Genomic DNA, 22,031 nt, shown 5'->3' on the forward strand with positions numbered 1-22,031 from the left:
TTGTGGCTGCAGGGAGGTTATTTATCGGGTCGCCACGAAGAGTGTTTTGTGATGGAGAAAACCCTTTTCCATTCAGGACTTCAATGCTGAGAGTCACTGTGAATCCAAGCCCCGTGCTGGGGGCGCACACAGGCTGTACCGCTCCGCAGGACGCCGCTGGGTTTCCGTGTACATAACTCGTTTTGCTTTCGTAGCTCCGGCGTGGATTTATTTTTTTTCCCTTTTTTTCTATACCTCAGTCCCACGATTTTTTGTTATTCCAGGAGATTGGAAGATGCTGCTAATTTACATAACACCACTTTTGCCTGAATTTCTTACTGTTGTTGTACCAGCTCACATCGCAGCCAGTAAGACGTCTGTCGTGTTTTATTTTGAGTGACAAGTGCAGATAAATTTATATGGGTTTGTTTTTTAACTCCCTGTAGCCAAATATTTTTTTTCAGGTTATGGACAATGCTTACTGGTTCTTTATTTTCTTTTGGTTGTTTTTGTTTCAAGTGATGTAGTTGTGTACGTTTCTATGTATGAAGACAAACAAAACAAAGCATAGTACAGCATATGACAGCAAACTTTGTGGTTTTGCTAGGTCATGTTCCAGTCTGGCCAACCTGAAAGGTGTGATCACAGCAACACAGCGATGTTACAAGCCCACAGGGTCAGCAATAAATTGTATTTTTGTAAATTGTCACTTTTTAACTATAAGCTTATATTTATGAATTGCAAAACAAAAAAAAGAACAGACAACAACCAGTTTATTCCTCAGTGGGTGTATAGTTAAGCGTCCCTACTGTTTGTGTCTTTCCAAAGGAAAAGTGAAAGTGTATGTTTTGAGGCGTTAGTGGCTGAGTGCTGTGGGCACTGGTGGAGCCCGAACGCAGGACGTGCGTTAGGCCGGGACTATAAGCTTTGCAAGAAAAGGGTTAGTTAGGACCAGGTCCATCTGGCAATCAGAGCAAGGTTTAGGGATGGGTTAGTTCATAACTTCTGTTGAATCCAAGCAGAGTGTGCTCTTTTTTTGCCTCTTTTTTTTTGGCTCTTGTGTTTTTTCCTGTGCTCTCTTGGCCCTTCACACCCCCACAGCAGCTGGGCACTGGTGCTTACCAATGGAGCAGCCTTTAGCACAAGCAACCCCCAGCAGCCCTGTGTTTCAAGGGAAGGAGAGATGTGGGAAAGCTGGCATGCAACAAAACCTGACCAGGTAGAGCTAATGGTACATATATCTACAGCTAGAGCTGTAGATGCTGGAGCTACAGCTGCATCTGCAGCTAGTTCACTCTTCCCTTAGCCCCACACATTTTCCATGGGTGGATTGTGGTAGCTTTGAGGCCACTATGAGCATTCTATGATGCTGTGTAGCCTCGGTAGCACAGGAGCAAGAAAACCTGACTCTCAGCCTGATTGAAACAGGTTGTGACAGAGCTCAGGAATGAGACAGGAGGGTGACAGCTCTGCCCCAGACAGGACTTTGGCCATGGCCTTCCCGCTGCCTGGTGCGACACAGCCTGACTCACCACCTGCCCTGGCTGTGCCCCTTCCCTGTCACACACTGGGCTGTTTCCCCATATGCCGAGTTTTTCATGAGGAAGAGGGTTTGATGTGCAGAAGCATGAGCATGGGTTGGCTTTGGCTGGGAAGCTTGAGTGTCCCAGGTGACAGCTTTGTGGCTGCAGAGCAGGCAGAGAGGAGCTGTAGCATTTTGGGGAGCACAGTGGGTGGTAGCATGGAGCCAAGGAGGTGCCCAGCAGCCCTTGTGCATGGGGTTACAATATTGGGGTTAATCCCTAGAGCCAGCCTGGCTGGCCACACGCAGACCCTGGGCAATGGGGGTGCTGAGCAGCTGCCCTTAGGCACAGCCTCACCCACGCCCCCACCCGATTTCAACCCCCTACAAGTAAGGTGGCTACAGCAGAGCCCTGGGTCAGAGCCACCTCCCTGCTATCAATGAGATGGGGAGCACCTGGAGCTGAAGTAATGAATGACAGCCTCGCCCTGGGCTCTAGAGGCCAAGCTGTGGGGCCTGAGGGGCTGCAGCACGGGGCCTGGCAGGTAGGAATTCTATTTTTTGATATTTATTATTTTTAGAGCACTATCACTTTTAGGGTCTCCCCCTCCCCAGGCTGGGGTAGGAGGGGTTGATGTCTTTTTGGAGGGTGTGAGGTTTTGGGGTATTTTTTTGGCTCCCCAACTTTGGCACATAACGTTAGTGGAGAGGGAAGCACACTGATCTTAGGGCTCCTCTGCTGGGCACCCTGTTGTGTGGCTGGCAGGAGGGAGAGGCTGTGCATTTGCCTGCTTTGATCATTAAACCTGCCTCACCCCAACACACACTATGGCTGTTGCACAGTGTCCTGGCACCAGACACGAGCCCAGCCGTGGCAGACGTCAGTCAGCGGTGTCTCGGGGGTGGTGGTTGGGGTCAGGGGCTTGGGGAGTGCTTTGGGGTGTGAGTTGGGTTGGGTTTGTTTTTACAGGGCATGGTAGGGAGACAGCCGAGGCAGGTTCAGGCAGGGCAGTGGCTTTGAAAGCAAGTCCAACAGAAGAGGGCTGGGAAGGGGGGTGGGGGGGACAGTGGGTGTGCTGGACAGGGCTGTGCCGTGGACACAGCTCTTCTGAGACAGGGAGGGCTATGGGGGGGTGGGGGTGGGCTGGGGATCGAGGGTGGCACCACCACCCATGCTCACAGCCTCTTAGGGACGAGCACATGAGGTTTGCAAGGATGTTTACATGTTAGATTGGCCTTGCTAAAACAAGAGCCCTAAAATGCACTTTATGATGTGCCCCCACCCCCCTCCCCATGGCCGCCCCAGCCGCTGGTGGGGGCTGACAGGCCCAGGCACTCCAGACACACTCCAAAGGACAAAATCCCACAGTCCCTTTTTGGGGCTTCCTTGGCCCTTGCTGTGCCTGCCTCAAAGCTGGAGGAAGGCTGAGTCAGGGCCCTGGGATTTTTGCCTTATGTTGTCAGTCTCTCTCTCAAAAAAAAGAATACATAAATGTCTTTATTCAGGTTGATTTGTATTTGTTTACCTCGGTGTTAGCTCGGACCTGTGTTTTTGGGACCCCTTTGGAATTGAGGGTTGCTGGTGGGTTTGGTTCACACCCCCCCTGGGTGATTATAAGAGAACACAAGCGGGACTTGTTGGTGACAAGGGGAGGGTGGGACTGTGAGCGATGCCACCAGCCTTGGGCTCCAGTGTCACTGTCCACCTGTTAGTCATTGATGTTCTGAGATTTTCAAGTACACAAGCACCTATATACTCTCTCTCTATATATATAGATATACAGATATATGTATTTTTAATACACATGTATATCTATATATAATTATATGTATATCTAGGCCACACAATTCCAGACCTCTGAAAACACAGGCAGCTTTAATTAATGAAGTCTTGCACTTTTAGCATATTTGTACATATAAGCTAAAGCCTGGTGGATATCATCAGGCCTGTTTGACAAACACAGTCAAAAGTTCCTGTACATATTGTGTACATACTCCATGTAAACACAACAAAAACGAAGACAAATAATCTTAGAATTGAGTATAAATCTTGGTTTATTTTATATGCTGTTGAATATAGATACATTTATAAATGTCACTATTCTTAAAGTATTTTGTAATGGGAAAAAGGAAGTGTCTTATGAAGATGAAGAGTAAAGATTTTATTCTTGTCCTGAATCTCTGTCCCTGCACAGCTCTGTTGAGTGGGAGCCTGTGCATTTTGACAAGCTTTAAACAGATTGTATATAGTATTTTAAAAAAAAATTAAAAGAAGAAATAAAATACTACTTGTAAGACCTCTTAGAGGATGTGTGCTGCTGTTCTGGGCTGCGTGGAACAACGGCTGGGGAGGGGATCAGAATCTGCTCCTTGCGCTCCAAGAGGCACAAGAGCAACAGCCATGGTCTATCCCTGTGTATAACCAGCTGACGGGATGGGGCTCAGGAGGAGGCTTGCCAGGGCCAGAAGCAATAGGGGCAATGCATAAATCAGAAAGAACAGGGCCTCAGGGGCAGTGTAAATGTTTCCATTTGCATGCAAAATCTACTACTCTCTCCCTAGGCTAACTTGCCATCTCAGCCCTGATGAAAGCTTCAGCAAGGCTAAGCTAGGCCCAGCCTTCAAAATACATCTCTCCATTCTTCCTCCACTTCTGGGGAGATTGGTGCGATTTCTGGCTCAGTCCTTGCTTTGGAAAGCACATGGCTTTACCACAACCAGTGCTCTTGAAGGACCTTCTGAAGCAGTCCCCCATGAGAAATAACAGTGCCTCAAACACATTGCTTTTTTTTCTTAAGCGAAACAACTTTTTATTGAGCACCCTACTTGTCTTACAGTACTTCTGCTTACAACACATGGTAGGAAAAATCCCAACGTGCCAATACAAATGTGTGTTGCCTTCTTGGTGAAGTGACAAAGCTATAGCAAAACCCACACAATAGCCTGTTTTTCCAGAAACAAACTGAAATATTTCTTTCTGTTTTAGTCCAGCTAACAAGTGCAATCAGTCACCATCAAGAACCTCTTATGGTACAACTGGATGAGATACTGCTAATAAAAATCAACACACAGCTATTTCTTAGTCACTGTGGTAGTAAACTGTTCTAAAAGTACATCATTATCTAATCATTACAGTGATCACAGAATTGTTTAGGTTGAAAAAGACCTTTAAGATCTGAAGGCAGCGACTATTTCCATGTGCCATGAAATGCTGATGGCTGAATGACAAGCAGTTCTCCTCTGTGGTGGAAAGGGCTTATTTCTATTCCTATCAGTTGAGCTATTCCCACAGCTCATGTGTTCCAGGCCAGAGCTCAGTGAACACACAAAGAGGCCAAGCAGTGAGCCCGTGGTGGTGGTCAGGGCTGCCAGCACTCACCTCGAGTGCAGGTTCCCCAATGGAGGGGACAGGGCAGCCCTGCTGGGCACCCCCTGGGCTTGGATTAGGGCTGACAAAAGGCTTCTTATATGCAGAGCAACAATAACAGCAGCCCAGCCCTGAGAAAGGACTGTGCAGTGTGAGGGTCAGGAACCATGGCCGAGCTGCCAAGTCACGCTGGTGATGCAGCAGGTAGTGCAATTTTAAAACTGTATAAGCTACCTTTAGCCATCTCTATCCTACCTACAGCTGCCTATTTTGTACTGAATGATGCACATCCATTTATTTCCTATGACTGAAGCAAAAATGACAGATAACTTCATGAAAAGTGCTACAGGAAAAAAACCCCAACTTAGATACATGAAAGGTCACCTCAGTGCTCACAATCACCCTGCTTCCTGTTCCTGAATGAACTGTGCAAAGGTCAAAAACACTGCCAAGTTGCAACTGGAATGGAAAGTCCCCCCCTTGGGAAGCAGCTGAGTAATTCTGGGCCAGACACTCTGTAAGCAGCAGGCTGCTCGCCAGCACTCCCACTGCAGTCCCAGCACCCCTGCAGCACGGGCAGAACCTGCCTTCAGCTCTGCACCACCAGCAACTTCAGACAGTCAAAAACCTGGATGGCATGGGAGGCTCTGGCCCTGACAAGGCAGGGCTTTGAAGGCAAGGCATCCCCTTTTGGGACTGAAAAAGGGAAAGAGCTTCTATTGCTCCAGCTCCTTGGAGCTTTCCTTTTGTCACAAAGCAAAGCACAGGAGTCCCTGGATGTTATTGCACACAGTGGAAGCAGCCCAGCAAACACATCCCTGGGCCAGGCTCCTTGGGAACAGCTGGTGTTTGCTACATCTAGATGTCCCCAAGGACTCAGGCCATGCCCCATGGACTCCCAAAAGCAGTACCTGGCAGCCAGGCAGCTGCTGAGCACTGTCAGCCCCCCTCAAAGCCACTCACTCCAATCCTCGTGCCCAGGCTCACACACTAACCTGGTCCTCTCAGCAACCTGGCTGGACCAGCTTGCAGGTCTGGCACAGGAAACATTTAAAGACTTTACCCTTTGGGGGAAAAAAATACAAGCAATGGAACAGAAAATCCATGCAGTCAAAGTTGGTGTTCCCCTACGTAGCCCAGCTTCTCACCTTAAACCTATTTTATTATGTCTATATAAATATATATATATATATGCTGGTAATCTCTCTTTATACATCTATATGATATCTGCAAGAGCTACTACATGACTGGTAATGGCCCTACAGTCTCTTGCATTGACACTAAGAGGAAATGGCACTGTACAAAGGCATCAGTTTTGCATAAACAAACCATGTAATGTCACCAGGCTCCTGTATTTTGCAGGTTCTTTCAGTACAGTCTTGTGTACTTGGTTCTTAACATCTTGGCTCACAATCAAGAAATGTCATTGAGTATCAGGACTCTCCTATCTCCATGCTACCTTGCTTAGCAAACAGATGATAGCTTTGATGACTTCCTGAAATACACATTACCCACCAAAAACCTACAAAAGCTTCTTGGAGGGGCAGCTGCATCTGTTTTCATGGGGCCCTATTAATTTCAGCATGGCTGTTTGCAGAAGTATTACTCACTGAGCAAACCATATCTGAGTACATCCTTAACTAGAACAACAGAATCATACAATGGTAGGGGTTGGAAGGGACCTTTAGAGATCATCTAGTCCAACCCCCTTGCAGAAGCAGGTTCACCTAGATCAGGTCACAACAGTATCATCTACTTTCTATTTCTAAAACAGTAGGAAAACAGTGAGTAAACACATTTTAAAAGTAACACAGTGTTGCCCAACTTTGCCTCAGAAAAACACCCATATGGATGGATAAATTGCTTTTTCTATTTTACACATAAAAATACAAGTCAGTATTATATGACATCAAGGGTAATTCCTTTGGGAAGCCTGCTGAAAAAAGCTTCCTCGTTTCTCACATCTATGATATAGGTTTTGGAGTTACTGTTCATTCAATAAAACTTTATTTTATATTAATACCTGAGAGTATAGGGGAGAATAGGAGAAATAATTCACAAATTCATTGTTCCTGATCAAAACTGTATTCTTTAGAAGCAGCATGGGAAATTTAACACCAATTGCAGTGTTGGTATTTCACCAAGTGCTTGTAACACAATTTCATGTTGCTCTTCATTCATATTAGTATTGCAGGAGATGCCTCTGTTAATGGCACCATCCCCATTCTGCTTCTTTACAAAAAAAATATGCACAGTATAAAAATAACACTGCTCTGCAGAGAAAGATTGTCATAGGCTTTAGAAACTGACATTTTAAACTAGCTTAGCAGAGTCCCAGTTTACTGTTAAAATACAAGCTCTTTGTTGTTAAAATACAAGCTTTTTCCCTCTTTCTCTAAACTCATTCCAGCTACCAAATCAAAGGTTCAAGGTCACCCCTTATGAGCATTCATGCTGGCTGAGCTTCCCTCCACAGGATCTTTCCTGTATCATTTTTTACACATTAAAAATTTCAAGTCAAATTCCAGAGGATTTTCTTGTTGCCATGAATCCTGGCAGACTGAAAGTGTTTCAGCAGAAACAAGCCAGAGAGCTACAGAAAAGAAGGACTCTAATCACTAGGTTGAGGTACAGACTCAGGGTAGGCAAAGGAGCAACTGCAGTCTGTCCCTGGCAGCTCAGTAGTCAGCTAACTATGGAGCAGCAAATGGTCTGTGCTTGGGCTTTCCAAACACATGCAACACTACACAGTTCATCAACATGCTCCTAAGAGCCAACACTTGCCAGAGGAGCCAGATGAAAGACCACCACATACTCGAGACAGATTTAGCCACTGCTTTCCCTTGATTTCAACAATCTGTACTAGCTTTGGCACCTCTGTACAGCCTGGATGACCAAACAAGCTTCCATCCTTTTCACCTGTATTGTAGAAGGATTGGTATGAAAATGGGAAAGAGAATTCATACATAGGCTGAGCTAGAAAAGCAGCAAACCAGTTGTTTGTTGCCAAAACTGAGACATGGTCTGGGAGAATGCAGTCTTCAAACTGCCAACAAGGGGCTGGAATCTGCAAGAGTCCAGGACCACTGGTAACACCAAAGCAGAGGAACTGAGAGCAGAGCAACTTTCTTCTCTAACCTCATGCTCCTCTTCCTACCATAAACTCTCTTCTTGGTTGTCATCCCAGTCCACATCTAAGATTGGAAATAACTAATTAAACTAACCTAGAAGACAAGCTGTAAGCTATTGATACTCCTTTTAAGTGAAAATGGCTGGAAGCCATGCCTTTGATCCCAGTACCAGAAATGAACCTGGAGAGCACACACTCTGAGCTGCCAGTCAGGTTTGCAGTAGGTCACATCCAGGATTCCCAAGCAACACTGTTATTTTAATAACATGGTAAAGACAGATTATTACTCAGTCCTTTTTTTAGTGTGAAACTTATGAACAATGCAAGAAAGTGATTGTGCTTTAAACTATTTTTATTTACATGACATACCAGTAATCTGATATTTAAAGCTAACTCTTCAAACTCCATTCCCTATGTAAACACCAGGCTCAATTCCCATCGTAACAGCCTTCCTTTGCAAGCACTTTATGTGGCTACTTCAGAGTCAAAGGTAAAGAAAATTACACTCTGGTTCTTGCTTTAAGCTGTAAATTTTTAGCACTCTCTATTTTAACTTTTATGTCATGAGGTTTCTCAAAAAATCTCACAAAGGCTGGCTCATTTAATAAGGATGCCAGAATCTGTTCGAAGGCAAAAGACCATTCATGGTTACCTCTCAAACTCTGTGCTCTACTGCCTTCAGTCTGCCCTTCCCTGGGGATTTCAGCAGGCAGCTCCATCACAGCAACAGGACCTTCTACTGGTGACATGGGACTCTGCAGTCTTCTCCCAACCTCTTCCATTTTCAGCAGGAGGCTGGTAACCATGGCTATAGCCCGGTACAACAGCTCCTCCTCGGGATCCCCGTGGAACAGATTGTACAGGGTTTTTGAGAACTGGATGAACTGGGACTATAGAGAGATGTAGAGGAGACTGTTCAGAGAACAGCAACACAGCTGTCTTGTTTCACCCTCACTGTGATCTCAATCCAGTGCCTGCTGCTGCTAGGCACCTGGTACATGACAATACGGGTGTGCAGTAGCCCTGATAAACCAAAGTCTGTCTGAAAGTTCCTCTCTTCATACACCTACAGTTACAGCAGTTTAAAAAACCACACAGTCTAATGATTAATATGAGGGTCTGACATTTAAGAGATTCTACAAATCCTTTAGAAAACTTAAAAATAGGACTTAAAGGATAAACAGCACTCAAAAATAGACTTAAATAACACTCAGGCAGTTTACCTGATTCATTCTTGGCAAATCCTTAATGTTTTCTTCTTTTTTAAGCAGCTCATCTTGCCATTGCTTCAGATATGCCTGAATATCGACCTTCCCCTTTCCTACTTGACAAAAAGAAATCCAAAAAAGTGAATAAACTAAGTGCTTCCCATGAAGGATGATGAGCAAAAGAACTGGCATCCTTAATGTCACCCCTTCTCCACAGAGTGATGGGGCCAAGGACTAAGTAAGATCAGAATATACAAGACTCTCTTGCCCCCCCCAGGACTACACTTACAAAAGAGATGACATTTCTCAGTATACTCTTGTCACTGTCCCAGCTCTACTGCCCCAAAAGGCAAACAGTTACCAAATGTGTCTCCAAGGTTCTTTACCTTTTTCTGGGCTGCTCTTCAATGAATCACTTTCAAGATTGTCCCCAACAGATGAAACTACAGTTTAGGAGGAGAAAAAGAAGAGTCAGCGATTTGAGAAAGAGGGGGGCAACAGTTCATTCCCTTTTATCAAAAATTCCTTCCTTAAGGAGCAAGATCCTCACTGACTCCTATGTTTTCAACACAGATCAGGCCAAGAAGAACTAATATGATAGGATTTGTATACTTTCTATCTCCATGAGGCTGGAGATCACAAGGGAAACCGCAGTTATATCAAACAAATAATTTTCATAGTGTTCACAGCCCATGTCTTGAACAGTGTGGGGAACAAGACCTATACATTACATATATCACACTTTGGGATAGTTTTTAAAAACCAGAAATTATTTGTTCTCCAGATAAGTAAAACTAAATAGCTTTCCAAACAGAATGGTTTATCCACTCCCTAAGCTTGGAGGCCACAAAACTATTTTCAGCTTACTTGGTTTAAAACTGAAGCAAAGGGTTCAGAAACACTTTCTTATGTGCCTCAAAAAAACTATGGATTGGGACATTTCTTGAGGTAGGACATATGATCCCTTCATGCCTTGAATGCAAAAGTGAAATGGCCATCACTTCAACAACCACTGCAACAGCTTGCCTACTACACTGAAAAATGCTGACCAAATGCTCTCCCTTATTTCCATGTAAACACCCATGGCCTTTGAATTCAATCATCAGAATAGTTATCCACAAATTCTGCACCACTCCATGAAAATGCAGCTATCTACAGAAAACCTCTGCCATGGATTCTTGTTAACAGTGATATGAATTACTGAATTTACTAGTTTTCAGAAGAAAGCTTCCCATTTTTCACAACATAATTAAAGGTTCCCTGTAATAAATCTGCAGTCAAAGCTTCACACTCTGGAGCTTACCACCAAGTTGGCTGAAGTGGATTAGTTCTTCTTTTGAAAGATCACCACCTTTGGAAGGGCTTAGAGATTCTACTTCAGTAAAAGCTGCAATAAAAAAACACCCAAATAATTGGTTTGGGAGCTTCCCCAAGCAATTCCAAAGCAGTGATAAAAAGCAAAAGCTTTGTACAGACAAACGGTCCCTCTGAAGAGAAATGGTGCTGGAGAAGATTAAGTCCTTCCCAAAGAATACATCACTGGAAGAAATATACATCTGCATTACAGCTGTCAGACTGTACTGTAGCCAGGACTCGTGACAACAGGAAGAAAGGTAAACTTAACAAAACAAAAACAAACATGTAAAGACTCTAAAAGTCAGACATAGCCCTCCCTCCAAATGCCACTGCTTCTCACTCACCTGGAGGGATGTGCAACTTAAAAAGTAGCTTGAGTTTGTCAGTGAAACTTCCATTATACATGGTGTCTGTCAGAGGAAAGAGGGAAGACAGTCTGTTCAAGTGGACCAAACTTTAAACACCCACTTAAACCTAAACAAATACAAGCCAAGGAGGCTGGAACTGGGCATGTGTCCCAACTTACATGGAGCAGAACTAGAGATGAAGCTTACAGAAGGCAGTATCACCTGCACCTGAGCCTGGGGTTTGTCTACACTAAGGAAAGAACACTAATAATGTTTATGGCTTAGTAAAATGAAACCACAGCACCAATGAAATATAGCACTAATGTCTTCTCAGCAATTTCCCTTAAGATTTTGTTTCCTCAAGAATATCACTTTGAAAACAAGATGAAAGGAACAGAGCAACAAGTCAAGAAAACTTGCAGTTCCCCAGAGATATGGCATTGGTCATCTTGCACAATGTATGAGACAGCTTAGTATAAGGAAGCATGTATCATCAACCAAACAGGCTGGGCATGAGATCATACCATTTCCTGATGTTCTGATATTTTGGTGGTAAAGCTATGTTTAAATTTAGTCTCAAATAGGAGATTATTCTCCAGGGGATGAACATCTCAGAAAAGTCATTAGTTTGTAAAGCCTTGTGTTAGCTATTTGATGGTGAAACACAGACAAGAAACTGAGAGCATAGCTCTGTAAAATAAAGCCTTTATCAGTCACCTAAATAGTGTAGCTCCTACTCTCAAACTTATAAACACACTTTGACTGTTAGGCTTGCCGTTTAAAGTCTTTGCATTTAATGTCACATGATAAAAGTCAGACTATTTGATCTTCAGTTAAGAGGTTAGTCTCCTTGGGCTCTTTACAGAGTGTATGAAGGGTGACAGACTCCAGGACAACTCCCAAGATAGAGTTGCCTGGTGAATGTGCTACATAAATGTATTGTTCTCATACCAAGAACACAGGCAAATTGTTTGAAGTTTATAAGGCAATCAGAGCTCTCATCCATCAGTCTGAAGGTCCACAATGCAAGCGAGTCTCTGTTTGCACAGTGTGACCAGGGGCTCAAGAGATGACAGAGAACCCTGAATTGCTGGCAATCGATCCGGTACTGGTCAAGATAGGGCAGACTGGCATCATGATGTTGCAAGACAGGACTATTTACATTCCAATAACAGGAAAGAAAGTGCTCCTTCTGCAAAGGAAAGAGAAAATGTTACATTTTTCTGAAACAACAACTCTCTGAGTGAAAGATGTGGGAAATCAACCATGTCATTTGATTTAAAGCTGACATGTAAAACATATGTTGGATTTAGCTTTAACCTCAGTTTCTTTAAACTGTTTCACCCCTGTAACACAGTCCACCATTAAGATGGATGTTTAGTAAGTGAGGAAAATGACACATTACCTTAAATAATTCATACAGTTCCTCAAGATCACTAGGACTGAATTTTACATCCAAGGACACAACACGTAGCTGAAACAAAAGAGAAAACTAATTACTGACTCTTCCCTCTTTGGAATAAGCCTGTAGAATAAAGTTATAGGAGAAGAGTGAACCTTACATTAAAAGACACTGTTTGAATATTCCAGGTTTGGGCATATTTCAGTTGGGAGTCAAAACAGAACCTCTTTTTAAAAGCAAGCAGAAGATTATAGACTGAAAGACAGAATTTCTCCAAAGAGTAGGGATATTAAAGCGAGTCACATTACTTGCAGAAGTGAAGCCTACACTAGGAAACCCAGGAGAGAAAATCCAACTCTTTATAATGATATTATAGTCTATATAACATATAGAATATTAACATATGCATTTTTTAACTATGCATCATCTGTTATAGATTAGTATATAACACATATCATTATATAATGTGTCTTATATATTCTTTACATACTATGTTATCATATAGCATATAAAGTATTTTAAATGTACTATATTATATGTCTATACATATATGTGTGTATCACCTATGATAGAATAATCTATATTTTAACTATAACAAATATATAGTGTCTATTCCATTAATGACATCTAATGATGTGATTTACAATCACACAGCTTCCTTTATAATGAGCAAATGCATGTCCAGCTCTCAGCAGTGAAGCTGGATCCTCATTTTTCAGATTAAAAATACAAAAAACAATTGTTCACAGCTTTGTAAAACACAGTTAGCTACAAGACCAAGGTCCATCTTCACAAGATGGATGCTTTGTAAAATGAAATGCAACAGTGATTATCTTAGCGTAACCAACAGCATTTAGTATCAGGTGCTACAAGGCATATTTACTAGAGGAAGCAGCACTGCTTGTTAAATAGACTGGCATTACCATCAGTTATTGGAAATGAGGCTCTGAAGTCAACAAAGCACTTTGCAATCTCCACGTTCCTTCAGAAGTGTGAACTTCAAGGGTAACAGTGGTGGCTGAGGAGCTACCACAGTGTGCACTTTACCTGACAGCTACCCACACCACGGACAAAAAAACAACCCTTGCTCAAGTACAACAGTACAACAATCTCTTTGGTGACATTTGGGATTGCTTCCCAGAGTAAAAATGCAGGTGATTCACTGTTTTACTGTAGCTCTGGGGATATCTTTGGTTGCTCTGTGCCTCTGAAAGAAATGTATTAACAATTTAAGAAGAGCAGATAGAAGTGTAGGTCTGTTCCAGTCAATGTGGGGGGTTAGAGGCAGGCCAGCCTTTAGTTGTCTGTGATGGTGTTACTTGTAACAAGATCAGGCCATGCTGGGATTTACTAACTGAAAACCTCACAGACCAAACCTCAGCTGACAGATAACCTGCAAGCAAGAGCGATTTCAGCACATAAACTTATGTATTTGGCCCTGGAAAAGGTAGCTCTTCTTAGAATCCTCCAAAAGGGACCAAATTTTATCAGAGGGAAGGGTTGAGTTCTTCCAAATCACTCACCACATTCTGCTTGGTTGTAGCTTCCAATGTCTGGATCACATACAGCCTGTTCCTGCAGCGCAGGCTCTCAACATCCTCGTATCGGATATCTCCATACCTCTACGAAGAAAAGCATTGCTCCATTCAATGAACTGTTGCTAGACACATGTAAGAAGATAGTTTTGACTTTCTTGCATTAAAGTACAAGTGCAGACATAAAGGAAGAGTCCAGAAACTCTGAGTTAATAAATCTGAGTTCATAAATTAGACCATTGTCCCTAAACAGTGTCCTTTTTTAGAGTGTTTCAAAGAGTGCTGGAGAAAAAACTGTTGTTCATGATGTGGGAAGACAAAGGAAGGGATTTTATCATGTGTCTGCTCTATGTCCAAATCTACTATTCCATGGCAACTACTACTCCAGGGTAGGACAGTCTATGATGTATCCAGTGCATTTTGGAAATCAACTAAAGTAATTTCTGAACCGTTCCTAGCTATCTCTGGAATGTCCAAAGGTCAGTGAAGGTGTCTCAGCACTGGAGTTCAATACATACATTTACCTTCAAAGAAAAGTGAGACAGTAGGCAAAAACTAGAAACAAATTCCCAGAGAAATCCTGGAATTCTCAGGTTCTAGTAACAAGCTTGAGAAGAAGTGATAAGCGACCAAACCAGGCAGGACTTTCAGAAGTTTTTCTGTAGTGCATTTTGTTCCCGTTTTTGGCAGTGAACTTCAAATAAGATGTGAAAAACTGCAACCTGGTCATAAAGAGCCTGAGCATATGAACTTGGAGGAAAAGGTAGAGGAACTGTTTGTGTTGAACAACCACCACCTAATAGCAACAAGGAACTGCTCAGAAAACCACAGCTGACTGTCCTCAATAGTGCTTTATGAGCATCCAAGAGGAACTATACTGGAAATGAGGGTATTTTCTGACAAGGTCAGAGAAATCCTGAGATGAATTAAAGCTTTTTGCAGATTCTCTTCTGTTGCAAAGTTTTAACAGCATCAGACATTTCTCAAGGGTGATCTGGGTCTATGCTGAACAGGGAGCTGAACTGGATGTCCTGTGGATTTCTCTTCCAGAACTGTGTTTCTATGTTCCTGTGAAGACCACTACCAGCATACTACTGACCCAGAAAAAAAAGAGGAAGCAGAGAGAAACAGCATCTCTGAATCATGACTCATTCAGTGGCCTGGCTTCTGGGCACTCACATTGCGCAACGGCCTCAGTAAGAATATAAACAAGATGTATAATCTAACTCTGGATTATTGAGAGCTGATAAAATGCTAAACACTCTTCCATTCCCAGCTACACATGACTCCTTCATACCTGATAGGCTGACAAAGAATGAGTCTTGCACAAGTGCCTGAGTCATAAAGGCATGAAACTGAACATCATTTTAAAACTGAACTGTGCATCTTTTCGCTGAATTGCATTTCTCTTGTGAACATCCAGGATCACAAACACTTCTCTTCACTCATTCATGATTTGCAGCTACACCTATCTACAGGGTGACAACTCTCCATTGCAGCAACCTTCCCATTTCAAAATTTGTTTTGCTTTATTTCCACAGTGACATGAAAATAAAACCCTTCACCAGGGCAGAACTGTGTTGAAATTAACTGTCTGGTCAAAATGTGAAGCAGGAAACTGACTCTCACTCTGTAGCAGCAGTTCCCAAACAAGGGGTTGTCACACTTACCAGAACTAAAGAAATCCAGCTGCAACTTAAGATAAAAATTTGCATCCAAAAAAGTGCCTATGAGATAGAAATGGGGATAGGGGCCTAGGAACAGGGCTGTCAGCTTGGAAATAGGAGAGTCTGCTTCGAGCATCTGCTCAAATCACTGTTCAAAAACCACACCAAATCAGAGCCTATTATTTTGGTCCAGTCACCTGCCTGCAAAGGCTGAGGAAAAAGGGAGTTTCTCTTGCTTGCCTTTTAGTGCCAATTCCATCTCTGTGAAAGCTTCAGCCTACATTTCAGGATGCAACATTCAGCATCTCATTATTTACTCTGCAAGTGTTCATCCTCACTACGAGATCTCAACACAAGAAAGACTCATAGTAGTTTGCAACTCTTCTTATAAGAATCTTAAAGCTGTTTACACACCTGATTCTTCAGTGAAACATTCTTGTGAAACAATACTGACAGTAAAAGCACAGATTTTTTTATATGATTAGCCCAATGCTATAAAGATACTTCAAGAGAACTTGAATTTGTTTCTTGTCTTTGTTCACCCTACTAGAGGCAAACCCCTCTTAGCAAAACCTAGAGAGACAGTTTTTAAATTCTACAAGTTACAGTTAGTTATTTTTTTCTGAGTTAAGGCCTAGACATTTTTTCCAAAAGAGAGGCACTGTGGATCTTTCATTAGAAACACATGACTGAGAATCAGGAAAGAGAAAATACAAATAGCACATAGATAAAAGAAAATAGCTAATAAACAAAAGGGGAACAAATCTTTTCTCTGTTTGCCTTTCACTTCAAGTGGGCTGGGCAAAAACCTGTCTACAAATAATACCCTGATATAAATGATGCTAAGGAAGGAAATGCCTCATGAAAATCTGAGGACAGAAGAAGGAGAAGCAGGACCTACTTCCTCTCCAAGGCAGAGCTGCAAAGCTAGATGTTGTAGAATCAAACTTGGAAACTGAAAGAAAGTGGTAAAAGATCATAACTGGCCTTCCTCACCCAGCATATCTCTAACCAGTCATTTAACCCATACAATAAATTACTGCAGTACACAGTTTCCTGCATGGGTTATGCTAAACATCAGCACTATCTGCAATGTGCACTAATTAGTTTCAAATCAGTAAACATGAAGGCCATTCCTGCTGTACTTTGTCATTTAGCTGTTATACTAATAATGTGAATGAGGGATGGCAATACATGACATGTGACATGTATTGCCATCTTCAGGACAGCCTTGCAAGCACTTTCCAGGTCACAAAACAATACAAAAACAAAACTACCCCGCCATCTAGAAGGTTTGCAGTGAGGCTAAACAAAATACAGAGACCAATTCTACCAATGAAGACAGATTCTCTACTCCAGTTTGTATAATGCAGCTGCAGTATTTTTAAGGTAGCTCACACCCTGAAGAACACATACCTCATTTGACTCTCGGATCAGATCAGTAATGTCCACTTTTGGATGGTCACCCTTTGCACCACTGAGGTTGGAGCCCTGCTGCACAGCTGGAGGCAAAGGACTGTCTTTGTTAGTGACACTGTCAAAAAATCTGCACAAAGCAAACATATGAGAAATCAGCAGGAAGCAGTTTATCACAACAAAATGTATCATCAGCATCTGCTGAAGAAAAAGCACACAGAAAATGGGGAACAGCAAAGAATATCAGCATGAGCAGTACAAATATGCTGTGGGAACAGACTACCCAGAGAAGGATGTGCAGCTTCTAGCCTTGGAAGTTGTTAAGACCCAGTTAGACAATAATGTGGCTGATGTGATCTAGTGCCAGCAGCAATGATCTTTCAAAGGGGAAGCTAGACCAGAGACTTGCCAAGGGCACTTCCACTCAGCATTCCCCTGGTTCCGTAATCCATACAGCAAGGTTGTGCAACACAACTGGGAAAGAAGAAAATGGGCTTGTCTTGAATTGTGACCAAGGCAGTCTTAATTCCCTCAGATGCATAAGCCAGGACACACCTGGTCTACACTTCATCATCATACCTACGTAACCAGCCTGAACAGATCCATTATGGAGGCTGGCCAAATCTTTTGCCAACTCCAAGGAACACATACTAGCTTCCTTCATCTTGAGGAGAGGTAAACTGCTGTACACACTTTTAAAATATAACAGCATGCTGCATGCTGTGTTAGCTGTGCAACAGAAGCGTTACAGCCAGATAAAACATTGAAAACCAGAGTTCAAAAGGAGTTTGTAATAATCACCACCTTGGGTGTACAGTGCAAACAGCAGCTTGTTTGGTTCAAGAGAAAATTAAAACTTTGCCACACTTCTGGATTTTAAATTTTACTATATTTAAACTGTGTGAATGTGTTCTTACTGGTAGGTTTCTTTTCTATTTGCAATTAGAGCAGCTGCTATGCAGCCCATAAGAACAACAGTTACACTGATACCTGTTCAGAACAGTGACTGCTTCTGCATCATCCTTACAAGTCAGCAACTTCTCCATGTTGTATTCCAGTACTTCAAGACCCAGCTGCAAGATTGCCTTTATTCCATCATAGAAGAAACAGTCCACCACATTGACTGCACTTTCAATAGGCAGCACACTGATAAAAAGGGTAAGGAACCAGGAGAGAGAGACCGAGGAGAAAAAAGTCATGTCCGTCATGTGGTCTGTCAACTGAGGCAGGTGAACCCTGATGAGCTCCTCAAACACTGCCTGATCTACCAAGGCACCTGCAGGGAAAGGATAACAAAACCACCACCCAAATCTTAATACAGAGAAGCATACTTTTCTCAGAGCACCGGCCAGAAATAAAGCCCCTGTCCTAATGCAACTTTGCAAAAGCAAATGCAGGCCGTGGAGCACAGAGCCATTGGCTTTGCTCCCTATGCTGGAAGACATGAACTCTAGGTACATGTCCAGAGCCATGCTGCGTGCTGTAAAGTCTGTAGGCACTTCTATGCTAAGTGCATGGCTCCTTCCAGTGATTCTCCTGACAGCCAATACACCCTCTCTGCAATTAAAAAGAAACTTCACATTCCATTTTCTTGCATACAGACCTGCAAGTGCTGAGTATGAGATCAAAGTCTACGTCTGGACTGGACCAACTCTTTCTCCTTTATTTAAGATGACTAAGTTTCAAATAAGTAGCACAAACTGCAATTATAATTCAAAAATAGCAGTATATAATAGTCTAACCACTTGCTGACTGGTTATGCTAACAGTAATGACTCCTGCTCAGGAGGAGTCTCAGACAAGGCTGAACAAAATGCAACAGTTTCTCTCTCCACTGAACAGCCTTCAACTGATTCCTTAGATTCATTCTTAATGAGTGATCATTCTTATACAATTCTAGATAGATAAAAAAAGACAGACAGATGTTACCAATGATTCGACGATTGAAATAATCAGGTAGCATCCTTTCACACACGGCAACCAAAATCCAGAATGCTTCCTCCTCTTTAGCATACAGCAGAAGGACTGATGTCAAAATATTCATGGCCTGTAACATTTAAACAGGAAAGGAGGTATGAGAAAAGACAGTGAAAACACAACTGTTTTCATTTCTTAAAATCTGCATTTCTGACAGTACTTTACAGCACATCCTGAGAGTGTGAGGATGCAGTTGAAGACTTTTACATATTTATGGGACTGATTTGATGAGGTCTGACTATAGAACCATGAGCTAATACCTAGACAATAAACACTAAGAGTCTGAAAACTGCTGTACCTGACAGTATCCAATTTTGGGATTCCTGTGTGCATAAGCTGTAAGAACTCTCCTAAGGGCAGAAATTCCTGTGTCACTTTGAAAGGCGGGATGCTCAGGTAAGGAGCGACGTAAATCTCGTTCGATTTCATCCGTAGCTAAAGTGCACATTCCTAAGGACTCTTCCACCAACTCGGTGTAATAACCTGGGTTGGATGCCATATCATTGACAGCACCTGGGAAAACATTGTGTTACAAAGTATGAGAGGACAACAATGAAGTATCTATGTGATTGTCTGCAATTTGGGTAAAAATCTGTGGTGATGATGAGGTACCTCGTGAATCTCCAGATGTTACTGCAGTAACGCATCAGAGTAATTCTATTGAGGTTAACAGAATTACTCTGACACAAAAATACAAAAGTCAAATGAAACAGGCTTGGAGAAAATCAAAGTCTCTCTCCATGATAGAGTTGATTTTGATTTTTTCTGGCAAGGACAATATTTTTCCATTTGTAGAGCTGGGAAGAGATCAGAAAATCTAGCCAAAGGACCAATATTTAACTAATTAATTACATAACTTCTGTGTCACAATTCTATAACTTTTATGTCAACATCTTCCAAGACAGAAATCCTGGTCCAGTAACTGATGCATGAATGTCCATGTGAACACTCAGACAACACCAGCAAAGGTAAACCCATGTTCACACGTCCACAAAAGGAACTACCATACAGTAGGCTGAATGGTGACTATCAAATGCATTTGTCACCATAAGCAGTTTCTCTGGGACAGCAGAAAGCTCTCCTCAGGGGAACACCATGTGTACAAATGGCAGATAAGCTCCTGGGCAGCTCCTCAAAATCTGCAGCTCATTTTCTGAATCAGACACACGTTTCTTGCGTGACACATCAAGTTTGTGGTTGCTGTTTCTCTTTCAGAGAATGGGAACAGAAAGGACACACAGGTGTTACAAAGCAGCATCCTAAATTAACTAGAGAAAATGGAGGCCCAGAGAAGTGCTCTGACACAGGTGTCTTCTACAGAAGAATACCACAAAAGCACTCTCAGAGCTCTGGCAAGAGATCCCATAGGTGTAAGGAAGTTGACAACTCCTGTGCATCTCACTCTTGAAACCAAGCAACAGCACATTGCAAAGAGCTGCTGATAATTGGGGCCAAATTCCTTGCCAGGAAATCATTTATGTGTGTCTGGTAACATTATCCTCTCAGAAAGCTTAAATCAAAACAATTTAAACACAGAGCCACAATTACACTTGGCTTCTTAGCAAGTAAAGAGTCTTTGCTGGAAACGATTGTTCCCTGGAACATGGAACATGTAATCTTATCATTATTCAACTGAGTGTGTGGTAAGAGAAACAGATGTAGGTTTAGTTTCAATCAATGTATAAAAAATAATAAAGAAATATATCCTGCTCATCATTGCAAAGTGTCTTTCTTCACAAACACTTGAAAAAAAAACAGTAAGAGTATTTTTCTTCAACTACATTCAGTCACTACCTAGAACAACCATACAGCGGAGTCCTCAAAATGAATCCATTAGGCTTGCTGTGCAATACCTGAGAAGAGTAACCAGAGCTCTCCTCTCAGTGCCTCTGGGATCCCTCTTACAACAAGGTCACGAGTCTTCTTGGTGCGAAACATACTGACACCACGTCCCCGTTCCACAAAGAGGATGTTCCAGGACTGTTCTTTCATTTTTTCTTTCAACTATGAAAAGCACAAGACAGCAAGCATTAAGTACACTGGAAGAGTCTCCTCAGGTTTCAGAGAACACAACCAAATTCTGCTCGTGGTTAGATTCATATAAACTGGAAGTGAGAGCCCTGGCATCCAAACTGATGTGTGAAATGAAGGCTGAGGCAAATCACAGCAAAATCCAACCTCTGCATAGTAAGTCTGGCACACAATGCCATCTACTACATGATCTTCTGTTGTTTAAAGTATATTGTCTAAGAATGTCTATGCCAGAGGAGGCAAAACGTAAACCTAAGCCAGTATCTCATCTGACAGAAACCAGCAGCAAGTGCCAAAGGACTGCTAGGTTAAGCAAACATCTGCAAAATCCTCCTCCACCCTCCAGCAAACAGAAGCATGGGCACTTCCTCAGCAGAGGCAATCTCTCTGAATTCAACAACGCACAGCAGATTTGTCCAATGTTAAAATATTCCACTTGCTGTTTCTGCTTTGTGATTAAAAATGGAACTTTTCTGGTAAAGGATAAATCAGCAGTAGGAAAAAAGATTAAATTGAATGAAACCAGTACAGAAGACAACCAGGAAAAGCAGAGTGAAGAAAAGGTTCAGATTGCTTTTGTGTGGTGGCGTGTTTCTCTGTGCTAATATGAGAGCTCTAAGAAACAATGACAAAAAGTATTTGGTCATAATGGCACAGTGAAATCAAACAAGTTATTATTTGTAAAGTCACTCATTATTGCAGACATCTGCTTAATTACTCTGGTAACATATTCCTATTTCAACGTGTCTACAAACTGTTCTTTGCTAGCAGCAACAAAAATGTACCAACTCTTTTACAGATGAAACACTACCCCACAGAAACTCCACAGTTGCTTCCTTTTCTTTTTTCTTCATCACACTTTGTTGCATTGTATTATTTGACAGACTTGGAATAGAATGGGTGCAAGTGGTGGAAAGCACACAGAGAGGTGGCATGACATCTGGGTCATTATTCTCCCACGGTTTCTCAGTCTTTCCTCAGTTTATTTACATGAGCTCCAAATAGCACTATGAGACAATCAAGAATGAAGTCGAAGTTGAGATGGATTAGGGAGGGAAACTAAGAGCTGAAAACATTTATGACCATTGAGGTTTC

At 42.3% G+C, this 22,031-nt stretch overlaps 1 protein-coding gene across 4 annotated transcripts in view; it reads right to left on the bottom strand.

Moving 5' to 3' along the window:
* Positions 1-4,285: 4,285 nt before the first annotated feature.
* The window catches only part of TBC1D8B (TBC1 domain family member 8B), a 33,471-nt gene continuing 15,725 nt past the window's right edge, over positions 4,286-22,031 (bottom strand). The window contains exons 9-21 of one of the 4 annotated variants that reach the window (XM_062006437.1): positions 20,759-20,909; positions 19,204-19,418; positions 18,858-18,975; positions 17,920-18,205; positions 16,930-17,059; positions 13,835-13,933; positions 12,315-12,383; positions 11,861-12,101; positions 10,907-10,972; positions 10,510-10,593; positions 9,593-9,649; positions 9,222-9,319; positions 4,286-8,888 (exon numbers count right to left, since the gene is read on the bottom strand). In XM_062006437.1, coding sequence (XP_061862421.1) covers positions 8,499-8,888; positions 9,222-9,319; positions 9,593-9,649; positions 10,510-10,593; positions 10,907-10,972; positions 11,861-12,101; positions 12,315-12,383; positions 13,835-13,933; positions 16,930-17,059; positions 17,920-18,205; positions 18,858-18,975; positions 19,204-19,418; positions 20,759-20,909 — 2,004 coding nt within the window. In that variant the 3' untranslated portion in view covers positions 4,286-8,498. Of the gene's footprint in view, positions 8,889-9,221; positions 9,323-9,592; positions 9,650-10,509; positions 10,594-10,906; positions 10,973-11,860; positions 12,102-12,314; positions 12,384-13,834; positions 13,934-16,929; positions 17,060-17,919; positions 18,206-18,857; positions 18,976-19,203; positions 19,419-20,758; positions 20,910-22,031 lie in introns of those variants that run through there. The other 3 variants (XM_062006436.1, XM_062006438.1, XM_062006439.1) reach the window with 3 other exon arrangements.

This window comes from Colius striatus, chromosome 13 (assembly GCF_028858725.1).
Source record: "Colius striatus isolate bColStr4 chromosome 13, bColStr4.1.hap1, whole genome shotgun sequence".
NCBI lineage: Eukaryota > Metazoa > Chordata > Aves > Coliiformes > Coliidae > Colius > Colius striatus.